At 40.8% G+C, this 13,318-nt stretch overlaps 1 protein-coding gene across 2 annotated transcripts; it reads right to left on the bottom strand.

The window, feature by feature from the left end:
• Window positions 1-3,006: 3,006 nt before the first annotated feature.
• Window positions 3,007-12,757, bottom strand: LOC139470871 (tumor necrosis factor receptor superfamily member 5-like). 2 transcript variants are annotated; one of them, XR_011653801.1, is made up of 8 exons: window positions 11,938-12,757; window positions 10,808-11,168; window positions 10,336-10,497; window positions 9,758-9,947; window positions 9,329-9,459; window positions 8,840-8,923; window positions 3,807-3,950; window positions 3,007-3,065 (listed from the first exon to the last, which is right to left on the bottom strand). XR_011653801.1 is itself a non-coding variant. In XM_071253190.1 (7 exons), the coding sequence occupies exons 1-7, from the start codon at window positions 12,022-12,024 to the stop codon at window positions 8,186-8,188; spliced, it is 1,281 nt and encodes a 426-aa protein (XP_071109291.1). In that variant the 5' UTR covers window positions 12,025-12,753; the 3' UTR covers window positions 6,723-8,185. The 2 variants fall into 2 exon arrangements, 1 of the variants encoding a protein (XP_071109291.1); XM_071253190.1 differs by lacking the exons at window positions 3,007-3,065; window positions 3,807-3,950 and adding an exon at window positions 6,723-8,458 and having other exon boundaries at window positions 8,847-8,923; window positions 11,938-12,753.
• Between the last annotated feature and the right edge of the window lie 561 nt (window positions 12,758-13,318).

Below are 13,318 nucleotides of genomic sequence, written 5' to 3'. Positions count from 1 at the left end.
TAATGTTGATTGCAACTACATCTAACAATAATTCACATATTCACTTTCTTCAATATAAACAATAACAGATTGTTGTTACGGGATTGTTTATCTTTCATCAGCTCTATTTCTATGCGGGTGGCGTGAGCGAGATCTCATGCGCTTTTTCAGAACCGTTGCTAACGTGTTATTCTCAAACAAAAAGGCGAGGATGTGAATGAATGAGTGCGCTTTATAATGTATTATTTGTGTAACGTTATATTGATTCAGAGAGTTGTATTTACGTCGGTGAGAATAAACAATTTATCTATCGCCACATCAGGCTTTATATTTGTACATTGAACATTAATATCAAAGGGATATTCTGAGATTAATATTACGATTAATTAGGCCTAAGTTATCCAAAACTTTGTTTGAGAAATGATTTTGGGAATTGTATGATTGAATACCAGACATGAATGTGGCATGAATTCTGATTCACGATAACGTAGATAAATGGAATATAAAGCTTTGCAATATTGTCGACTAATGTCGGGGTAAAACTGCTTTTTTTAATAAATATATAATTGTCCAAATCGTGAAGTGTATCATGAATTGTTTTTGACATCAACAGTGTACTAAATATAGACACATGACAGGTATTCAGTAAATCATAATTGTTTTATACATACAATGAGTGAGTGAGTAAGTGAGTTGGTTTTAACGCCGCTTTTAACAGTATTACAGTTATATAAAGGCTTGTCAGCTTATTAGGGGAGGACAGCCCGAAGTGATGCAGGTCTCAGACGTTTACCACTTCGGGGAAACCCACGAGCACGGGTGGGGTGCTAACAAACCTAGAAAGAAAATCGGGGCGAACCGGGATTCGAACCCACAATCCTTTAGCTGTGTGACACAGGAACAGTACTAACAAAAGCAGGCTTATTATTTTATCATTTAATATTCCAAATATTCATCAAGTACATGGAAAATAATTTCTTTTATGGGCGCAAACACTCGCGCGCAAACGACACCTGCCACTGTCGGTGGGTGACCAAACACGCCTGTCACCATAGTAAAGCTACAATGGGATTAAGTCATGTCACTATGCCATCGATTTATCTTCAAGTCAAAGTGTAAACACAGTTTCTGTTTAACAGAATATGTGCCGTCTTTTCAGAACTATTGCCAACCATGTGCGGAAAAACTTCGTATCTTTGAAAATGCATTTCATGTTAATAGCAGTAGACCGAAACATGTATGTATGCCTGATTGTTTGTTGGCATTGTTAACAACGATCTGCTTTGGATAAAGTTCTGCAATGACGTTATTATTGTCGATCCACTCTCTGTTATGTCGTCATTAGTGTCCCACTTTCTGCTATGACGTCAAAATTGTCCATTTTTCTGTTATGGTGACATTATTGTCGACCCACTCTTTGCTATGACGTCATTAGTGTCCCATTTTCTGCTATGACGTCATTATTGCCCCTTTTCTGCCACGGTGTTATTATTGTCGAGCCACTGTCTGCTATGACGTCATTATTGTCCCACTTTCTACCATGACGTCATTATTGTCGATATTACCTCTTGGGTTTACTTCTAGCGAGTTTTGAACATTTATGTCTGATTTCCTTCTGTATATCCTCACAGTCGCCAATTTAGTGAAGTGTATAGAGGATGCTGTCCACTGAAACTGCTGGTCCATATTGGGACTCCGACCACCACTGTAGGACCTGATATACCTGCTCAGGGAAACCTTGGACATCCAGTTCCACCTGCTCGCACTTGTAGTGAACACTAGCATTGAAGTCAGTATCTCCTGAAACCATTTCAGAGGTAATTATACAAATGACCAAAAGACAGAACGTAATGCATTTGGGATCCCACGTGTCTGAGATTTCAAAATACACGTCTTGTCGTTCCACAAATGCTGGTAAAAAACTTCTGAATCAGGGTTTACTGTTAAATTAAATGTTCGGACGACATATTTTGAAGCACTGACCCAAAACATATCCGGTAATTAACTGAATTCCCAGATCCCAGTTTCATTGTACCTGGTTAATTCCGCATAAATGCTTTCCAGATGTGTGTCAGTGTTCGGGATAATATCAGAAATACTTCTTTTGTCGATGTGTTAGGATCTGAAAAGATGGAAATGATGAACATTAGATCAGGTTTCACTTTAGTGAGATGTCAGTTTAGATATTTGTATCTATATTCGCATGTTTCACAAGTTATGTGCTAGTTTGAACATGTTGAGGTTGTCACACATCACACTGTAACGGGGATCAGCATGTCGGGGAATTGTAATCAAGGTTCCCCCTGATCTGAACACTTGGGTGAGTGAGTGAATTAAGATCAGAATACATATTGGCATTTAAGCCATACTGTGACAAGTATATGAGGCTGTAAGCCATTTACAGTCAACCACACACACACACACACACACACACACACACACACACACACACACACACACACACACACACACACACACACACACACACACATATACATTCATAATAACGGCGTGTCAGCTTAGGGAGGAGGGAAAGCCCTAAGTGATGCAGGTCCTAGACACACAGGTACATGTACATACATTCATAATAACGGCGTGTCAGCTTAGGGAGGAGGGAAAGCCCTAAGTGATGCAGGTCCTAGACACACACACGTACATGTACATACATTCATAATAACAACGGCGTTTCAGCTTAGTGAGGTAGGAAGGCCCGAAGTGATGCAGGTCCTAGACGTTTACACCTTTGGCGAATCCCACGGGCACGGGTATGATGCTGATAGCGTTCGGGTTAACGCGTGTCCAGATAAACGAAGCTGGAATTCGAAAGCTCGATCACAGGTTTCTGGCACGCCCTTGGGACGCAACTCTGCACACGCTTTGTCGCGCCCCAGGCAAATAGACCACCCATGTCCCCGTAAATTATAGAGATAGTGTGTACAGAAAGATGAATGATGACGGGAGGCACACCTGCAAGTTCCGGGAACTGTGCATGATGACTTGTTGACGTGGAAGAAGATAACGATACTGGTCGAGGAGGAAGAAGCGGGAAAGATGTCGATGTGGCATCATGCTTGCCAGGGTCAGGGCTGAAGCATCAAGAATAAAACTGATTATTATTCTATTCATATTTCCAACAGTCAACAAACATCTAACCGAATAAATATATATGGTCTCTACAGTTAACTATTATTAAATCTGTCATAAGGATTTAGTAATTGTTACTTCATGATATCTGAACTTGTCGTCACCTTTCTGCATTGTGCCATAAAGTGATGGCGTGCTTCCTTCTCTTAAGGTAGGATACAAGAGACAACCCTGTCAGAACTATCACCATGACGACCCCCAATTAGCTGATAAACCCAACTCACTCGCTCACTCACTTGTTCTGAAACCGCATTACCGGGGTGTTCCAGAAGGGAGCTAACTCTGCTAGCCTAATCGAAAGTGCAAGGGGCCCACTTTCGAAACTAAAGACTCTTGCACTCGTGACCAACTCGTGTCATTCCGGGGCAAGCCGAATGACAGTTTACGAATGTAGGCTCTTGTAGAGAATATGTACTGTATGTACTAGGGTTGATTTGTAAGTTCTGAGCGTCACATAGGAGAAATAGCATAATAGTGAAATCTTTTGTTGTGAACATCACTTGATGTGGAGGTATATCAACAAAATCTTGTGTCAATTGTGTAACTTGTGTCACCGTAACAAGTCAATGAAATACGCAGGGGTCCTTTGAAAGAAAGACACACCTGTGGATTGTGCAGTGACATGAATCACTGATAATGCGGTGTCGCCTGTACGTAACTCGTGGGCGTTAGCAAATACTTACATTACAACAGGTAACATTGTCCCACACAATAAACAGCGCAACCAACACAGCATCAGCCTTTAAAAAGCTGATACTGAATATTTGAACAGGCTTCGTCATCCGTATTTTGTATTTGTTCAATGAGAGCATCAAGATCAACAGGGCCTGAAATCAGAGATACATACACGTCAGTATATTGAGTATGTTACAAGTGTGGAGCATGTCATGTATGTGTCCTTTCTTTCTTCAATAACTGTCGTCACCTGGTCACTAATCCTGTGTACATGAAGATAACATCAATCCTGACCATGCAGTGCTGAGTCACCATGTCATCGTGACCCGTGTTTGCTGACGTTTATTCTAACGTATACCGTCGTTGTCGTTATTATTAAACATGTCATGTATGTATCCCTTCTTTTTTCAATAACTGTTGTTGTTTCTCGTCACCTGGTCACTAATCCTGTATACATGAACATAACATCAACCCTGACCATGCAGTGGTGAGTCACCAGGTCATCGTGACCAATGTTTTCGGACGTATATTCTGACATACACCGTCGTTGTCGTTATTCTTAAACATGTCATGTCTGAAAGGAGAATGCGATTGTGCAAGAGTACGAAGAAATATGAAATATGAGAATACACATATGAAACATGATTACTGTATTGAATTCTATATAGTGCTTTGCTGGTTTGTTTATGAATACACAATGTCATTTAGGCTGCAGTCAGATGTTACAAATTTTATATTTTATAAGAAAGTGTTTTCCCAAATATAACATTTCTTATATTTGACCGCTTTCTAAATGGCGTTGTGTATTCATAGCTTTCGGCTATGGGATCAGTGCCAATTTACACTTGCCAGAGGGGTACACAAAGTTCGTGATCTAGACTACCAGTTGTCGGACTTTCATTTTGTTGAAGCCTATGTGGCTGGGGGGTTAGATTGCTGACTTTGTGTGCTGGTGATTAGGTGCCTCACTCTGGGAGTGTGGGTTCGAATCCAGGATGGGACTCAACCAAGAAAAGAACTAAAATCTGTACTAAGACAGTGTTATCCTAAATATAACATTTGTTTAAGTTTGGTTAATTACGCTTCTTTCAGTAGTATTTCACTGTAAATAATCGAGTCTGGACCAGACAAACCAGTGGTTGATACTATGAGCATCATCCGTCGGGATATGATGACGCGCGATCAACCAAGTCACTGAGTCTACCCTCCTAATCCAATCCCATTGAAAGTTTAAGCAAAGAACCGCCTATATATTGTAGTACTTGTACACATTGTCGCGTGATACGATGGCCTACTTTGATGTTTAAGGGAATAGATATAAAGGTTACACCTATCACAAGGTATGAGCTGGTCTATGCGTCAGTGGCTGAAAATACCCCATGTTAAAACGATTGTATGTATTTCAGCTGATCATGAGATATACAGGTGAAATCGTCCTGATACGCTGATGACCAAATTAACGAATCATTCCTATACTGTGACATAACAGAACTAAAAACGACATTCCCAGTAGTTATAGTTCAGAAGTCTGAGATTCCGGAATAAACGGTTCCGGACAATCGGTGTTTCACTGTACAAAAGATTAATACATATATCGACAGCTGTTCCATCATAGTTTATATTATTTTGTTATATTTCAGCGGTTTTGCAACGAGGCCATTACTAGATGCAATGTGAAATCTGAACGTGCACATTATATCGTTGTTTTAAAACTAGCATGTTATAAAATTAACACAAACATCCAATCTGATCAATCTATGGGTTAATACCCAAACTCTCACACATGTAATAACACGCTAAAAGCCCCACAATGAGTGCTTGAGTAAGTGTGGTTTTACGCCGCTTTTAGCAATATTCCAGCAATATCACGCCGGGGGACTCCAGAAATGGGCTTCACACATTGTATCCATGTCGGGAATCGAACCCGGTTCTTCGGCGTGACGAGCGAACGCTTTAACCACTAGGCTACCCGACCGCCCCCCTCCTACCCCACCCCACAATGAAATACTCTTTGATCACAGTACGACGCCTTCCATTAACTGCCTGACGAAGGAGGGCAGTTGGAAATATAGGGGCGTCTGCAAATCATAATGCCCTGAAAAGTAGCGTAACCGTTATTTTAGCTAACATGGATGTAATTTGTTATCAAATAAAAATAAACAACGTCATGTGACGTCACCTTTCCCTATTCCCATGACGTCACCTAACAACGGATGTGATAATGGCTTGTCATCAAGCAATATGAGGGCATTATCCAGTTACAGTGGCCCGCTCATTTCTGATACATGCGGGCGGTTTAATGATAATTCTATCCATTTTAGCCACAATTCACGATAACACGTGACAAGTCATAATACAGGAGGCACTTATTGTATCAGGGCTCCGTCAGGGGCACTTTACACGCTACACATCGCCACAATGAAATGTTCGACACAGTGTGATCACATGGGACATCACAAGGTCATATCTTCACACCATTACTGTTAGCGTCTTCCGTCAATGTCAGTTCACAGGTGTCATGTAAATGTATGTAGGTGAGATTCTTCTCCCCCCCCCCCTCCCCCCTCCACACACACTCTTCTTGACGTCATTGTTAAGTTGTTGACACATACTTTCTATAAATGATTATTACTTATGTGTACTTATGCGTAAGCAGTCTTCAATGGTTGGGTGTGCCTCTATCTATGGTCTGATAGCACTTATATTATTGTCCGCTGAATATATAGTGGTTAACGATTCAGGTTTCTTACAGATCCTTTGGTCCTGTAACTTTCGTTTAAAACCACACCTCAGCAATAGTTCAACTCTATGGACCAGACAAACCATTATTTGATATTTATCCTATTTGACGCACTAACACAAGTAGTTATATGTGGTATACAGCGTTGATGGATGGAACAACGTCAAACCATTACCATTTCTGTTCAATTGTTTATTAAAACACAAAATTGTGCAGAGGGTAAAACTGACAAAAAAGGTCCTATGATATGATATATGCATGGACATGGAGTGAATACGTACATAGTATAGTAGACCGCATTAATACGGACAGTTGACTTCCCGTGCAATAAACCAATGTTCGGATTAACGAATCATTGGTGCGAAGAAAAGCCACTTTAAATGTTTCCAGCATTAATCACATGGAAGACGAACACATTATGTACCTGTATAATGACTTGAACTGTGTAAAAAAGACCACAGTGTACACATAAAATGCCGCAAGTCGCACTGGAACCGCAAATATTAATAATATCTAAAATAACATCTTTGGTCATTTCTTGTAAATATATATATGAGTTACTGTGCAATAAACACAGACTCGCAGATTCAGGAACTGGTGAAGTTCTTATTACATATATATGTCCAGTTGGTAAAAACAAAGAACAAAGCTGAATCATAAATAGTCCATTCCTTTCACTGAAATGTGCTGAGATCCATGTATTCCTGTTGAGTCTGTGACTACATTATGAAGAACAGTTATGTTCAACATATGTCAATAAATATATAAATAAGCTATTGGTTGTCCTTTGGCTTTCCCAATAGGGCTGACATGTCACATGAAATAACATTAATATTATCCATGGCAACTGGTACCCTCATAACCATTCTGACATTGTGACAGCTACACATTCCACCGTAGTACCAGTCAAGAAACGGTTCTCTATATACTGAACACGAGTCACAGTTCTTTATCACAGAACTTAGGAATATATTGGATGTATCTCATTAAATAGCATTGTCCATGAGCACTCAGTCCCTGAGAGTCATTCTGGTATCGAAACATCCAAATATTCCATCACGGCACCAAACCACCAAGCGTTTATGAAGGCAGGAAATGGTTATCCAAATAATGAGCACAGGTCACTGTTTTTGATAACAGGAACTTTGGATATATTAGATGCGCCTCACAAAATAGTATTGTCCATTAGCACTCGTTCCGGCAAGTAACCACCATGTTCTCCATGTAATAAGTACTGAATTTTGGGACCTCCGTGGTGTAGAGGTAGAGCGCCCACCCGGAGAGCGGAAGGCCTGGGGTTTGATCTACGGCCGCTTCATACTAAAAGACGTTAAAGGATGGTACTTGTTGTTACCCTGTCTGGCGCTCGGCATCAAGAGGCTAAACAAGTAATCTCCAGTTCATCAAACGGTGACTTATGATAGAGCTCTCTGTTTCTGTTTTTTTGGCCAGTTCACAACACAGGGCTAAAACAAGGACTGGTCGGCTCGGAGTCAGTATACTGTGTCTGAGTGGGGTATTCATGTTCAACTGTGGCATGGTATCTCAGTGTGCTAGCGCTATAAATCAGCATCAGAAGGAACAGTGAATTTTGAGTCGTAATCCATACACTGCCGTATTTCACTGTTGGTAGTATTCTCCTGTACATCAAACGGTGACTTGTGATATAGCTCCCTGTTTCTGTTCTTTGGCCAGTTCACAACATAGGTCCCAAACATCCTTGTAGAGTTTGTCATCATGCTCAGTCACTTGTTCTATAGTATCAAGTATGCTGTCAATCTTAACATATTCTTCTTCATTGCACCGTGACCATTCTTCCAGAGCCTTGTGGATCTGTTCTCTTACATCTCCCTGTTCCTCCCACTGAATCTGCTCACATCGACTGGTTACATTCGATCTATACTCAGCATCCCCTGGAAGGTAATAAATAAGTACATAAAATATCTTATAACTGCCACGACAGGTGTTAAATAACATATTGGGGAACACAACACGGTATTAAACTACATACCTTATGAAAACCTCAAAGAAGCACATTGGCGGTCACAGTGGATGAGTTTCAAATGTCACCAGTGCTGTTCAGAATGGCCGTCTAGTTCTAACAAAGGCTCTACTCACTCACGGAAAATGTCTCTCCAATATGACCTTAATGCAAAACGGAAATGGTAACAGACTCCTGGCCGTGGAATACACAGCCCCTTTAATTGTACCGTCTACTTCATAGAGGAATGTTGCTGCCCACGGCGTTTATCAACCTTGAAACCTAAATCTATTTGTAGTGCAGGTTTAACGTTACTGTACCTGGAAGGTGCCTCATGAATCGTTTCCAATTCGTGAGTCTGCTGCACAGGAGGTCGAATACCCTCAGCTTCCACATGTCTGGATCTGCATTTGATAAAAGGATGGAATTATACATATGACAAAAACCTTATGTTTTATTCACATTATACTCCCAGGAGTACAAAACAGAATACATTTTGATTCACTAGTCTCTTTGAAATAGTTACAATATACACTACAGCTCACAGCCTCCGCCCTCATGATCGTGGTGGAGTTCCGGAACTGTACCGCGGAGTTTACGGTGTACGTTTTTGTTATAAGGGGGGTACGATTTGTGGAATAAACGCGGTACGGTTGCGGAATTAACGTATTGTTGAGCTGTGGTATTGCTAAAACATTACGGGTTAGTACTTGCGAGTAGTAATGTACATATACTTGATGCCCATGTTAACATCTACTTGTATACCTAATATATGCTCACTAAGAAAATAGAATGAGGTTTATCAATACCACTGAGATCGGGAAATGATGACACTGTTCTTGCGCTGATGGCACTGCTACCACTGAATGTTCTTTGTTTTTTCCTTGGTGGTTGAGTTGAACACGTGGAGTTGGATCTTTCAATTAGGGATTCAGTGACTCTAAAACCAAACAAATAAAAAACACTTATATATCCAGTCATACTGAAAGTCACACATATTCATCGAAACAAATCAGGCACATGTTCGTTTGTCAATGGAAAGTGAGTGAATGAATATTGTTATACAGGGCTCCAAAGCCGTACAGTTCTATGGCGACGACCCAAGAGCACATGCATTGATGGAAAACTGTTGCATCATCACGATAATGGTAAGCCTATTTGTTACATACAAATGTTTTACAATCAAAGCTACTGTTAAACATGTTGGTCCTAACTGGAAAGTGTATTTGATGTATTACCTTTCATTCAGTTCAATGCTGTAGATCCCCTTTTGACCTTTTCTTGCCATGACGTAACGTACTGCTAGAAGCACTGCCGCAGCAATGAGGGACAACAGAACGACTGGAACAACCACGACTACCACGCCTATATTGCCATCCTTCTTGTGGGTCGTTATTTCTGGGATTCCTGTAACTAATTCGGTCGTATCTGCAAACAAATGGAAAATAATCATATTTCATATCCTAAACAAATTATTTATGTAGTTCGATCTTCAAGTTGGGTGCAATACAACGTATGTGAAGCCAAGCACTTGTGTCCACCGACGGAATATTGCTAAAAGCGTCATGAAAAACACCTCGCTATTACTGAGTGTTTGTGTGTGTGTCTATGTGTGTGTGCGTGTCTGTGTGTGTGTCTGTCTGTGTGTGTGTGTGTGTGTGTCTGTGTGTGTGTGTGTGTGTGTGTGTGTGTGTGTGTGTGTGTGTGTGTGTGTGTGTGTGTGTGTGTGTGTGTGTGTGTGTGTGTGTGTGTGTGTTCTTAAGTTACATTACATGTGTACCAGTGTGTAAGAAAGAGAGTGTGTACCAGTTCCTACCATTTGTGTGATGATGATGACACAGGACATCAGAAGTTGCATTACAGGGTGTGAGCTGCGTTTTGTTCTCCCCACTACAGGAGCTGCATGTCCGACACTGTCCATCCCTGGAGAACTGACCCTCTGGACAATAACCACATTCAGTATCTGATGTTGATGTCCCTGGAACAGTAGAACATGAGAGAGAGGATTATTACTCTTGTCAATGAATATTGCGTTTCTCAAACAACTTTCATAAATCGCAATGTAACGTTCAAGAAATGTGTCAATCCTTATAAACGTTACATGTATAGTTACTTTTTTCATGTAGTATTATCAAACTTTCTTTCTCCTATTTTTGTCTTATTGTCCTGTGAAACAGAAAATAATACTTTAACTGTTACTCTATAATTAATAATTAATATATTGTTACTTATAAATCTCCATCATCTTTTTGTCATTGGTTGTAAACATTCAAGATAAATATTCTTACCGTTTTTTATGGTAACTTGTCCCTCGCGGCAGGAACTGTATTTTTTACATTTTTTTATATCGGAGAACACATTCACCACCTTTAAATAATACCCTTGTTTACACCGACACTTCAAATTATGGATGGAAGTACAACTCTCAAACACCTCCAATTTGTCGTCATGGAGACAGAATGTCTGGCAAGGGGAGCACGTTTCTGCCTGGCCGTAGTGAGACTGGAAGGTGCCAACAGGGCAGTCATTACACACAGAATATGTGAAGTCCCCAGTACAGTGCTTGTCCACGTATGTTCCAGGTGGACACTTGAAACAGGTAACTCCATCATGGGTGTAGGTTCCCAGGGTAGGGGTGTCTCTTATAACCTGTAATCAGAAGCATGTGCCTATATTACATGGTAGTTCTCTGTTTTTTGCACAACATATATTTCAGGACACCGTAAATAAGGAAACAATTGGTATTTTGCGTATACTTAGTTCAGAAATATCAAATGGTCGGCATTTTGAAAATTATAGTTTTGTGAGTGAGTTGGGTTAAACGCCAGTTTTAACAATATTCCAGTTATATATAGCTTAATGTGGGAGGAAAGCCCGAAGTGATGCAGGTCTCAGACGTTTACCACTTCGGTGAACCCACAAGCACGGGTATGGTGCTGACAAACCTAGAAACATAATCGGGGCAAACCGGGATTCGAACCCACAATCATAGGTTTCTGGCGTGTACAAGGGACGCAACTCTGCAAAGCGAATCGCGGCGCCTTAGACGACTGGGCCACCCGTGCCCCCTTTAGTTTTGTATGACAGAAGACTAGCAGTATATTCGACGTCACTTTTAACTGTTGTGTTTTCATTACTTATCCAAATGTATGACCAGAGAGCATATACATTAACATCTACACGAGGCAACCGTGTCCACTGGCCTATATAAAGTTTTCTTGGATCTTCTGCGTGACAAGCGAGCGCTTTAAACACTAAACTACCCGACCGCCCCTTAAATAATTATAATTAGGAACACTGTTTCTGATTCAAGTACAAAGTTTTCTGATATTACCCTACTCTATCAGGAAGTCAGAATTAAAGATAATGTTAAACATTATTGATTTAATGATTATTTCAATATATTTAACATACTTACTGCGGAGAAAGATGTTGTTGGCAAAACCGTCATCAAACAGAGGGCCGCTAGTAATCTCATTTCAAGGTAAAAATATGTCAACGTCATTGTCGCTGCTGTATCCCGAAGGAAATGAAATAGGTCTGTGTATACGTATTCTCCGTACAGAATCCCAAGTTACAACAGAATCACAGAATCCAAAGTTACAACAGAATCACAAATCCCAAGTTACAACAGAATCACAGAATCCCAAGTTACAACAAAATCACAGAATCCCAAGTTACAACAGAAGTTGTAATCACAGAAGTTGTAATCGCAGAAACATCATGTGTGTGATCAATCGATCACAGAAACACAACCTATATTAACAGTCATTCACAGAGACACAGAGACAAGGGCGATCACGTCCACGGCAGGTGAAGGTCGCAACATGAATCATACTCTATTTTCGTATCTCTCGAGTGATCCGTTCATGTAACTTTCCATTTCTGGTGTCCCCCGCGGTGATGTTGCTGGAACGTTGCTAAAGGCGGCGTAAAACCATACTCACTCACTCACACATGTAACTTTCACCACCATTTTGCCTTTTCCCTCTATGTGGAATCTGTTTAGGCTGTTAATCCAGTCTGATTATTCTCTAGCGATGACGCGTCACAGTTAACCTGCACGAACCATGTCCTTGTACAGATACTACCAACGTCTCAATACTTTAGAGTGTAAGCAATGTTGAGGGGGTAGACTTTTATCGGCAGGTACGTCGCTCGAATGACTGCGCAGTTCATGTTAAGAGCTATTCACAAGCGTGAAAGTCACGTGACGTATCCTTCGTACCCTCACGTGACACAAAGAAAATTCGCCATGACACGACTGTTTACCTGTCTGCGTTCAGTACATGTGTACAGCGTAACTTTTCTCGCTATCTATGTAGGCCATGTCGTCATTGTTATTTCACGTTCAGTGGCCATGGGTGCGCCGCATACCTTAACAAGTAACGATATCATTTACTGGCAATATAAAATCGGCATTAACCCGGAATAGTACGTACACATTAGCCACATTACACAGTGCAATAATTAGTGATTGGGAATGTCATGTGCAATTCACACCTAATGTATGAAAAATGGCTCATAAACAATTCTGTAAGTGACTTCACGCGCTCTTGTTTTCTTACCTTCGACACAAAGTTTCCGTTGACTGGCAAATCACAATGACGCGCCGCTTTGCCGCCATATTTTGTTTACACAACAGAAGGCCTACTCATTCATACAAAATCGTTCGTTTTTTTATTCCTTCCGAAACGTTCCGATTATGTCTGATTTCTACTGGTTACGTCATACACTGGCTCAGCGCTATTCTAACGATGGAGGGGGCACGGATGGCCCAGTCGTCTAAGGCGCCGCGA

The sequence above is a fragment of the Haliotis cracherodii genome, unplaced genomic scaffold (genome assembly GCF_022045235.1).
Source record: "Haliotis cracherodii isolate W230 unplaced genomic scaffold, xgHalCrac1.p SCAF_21, whole genome shotgun sequence".
Taxonomy (NCBI): Eukaryota; Metazoa; Mollusca; class Gastropoda; order Lepetellida; family Haliotidae; genus Haliotis; species Haliotis cracherodii.
Note: the sequence above shows the minus strand (reverse complement) of the source record. Positions and strands in the feature narration are given on the sequence as shown.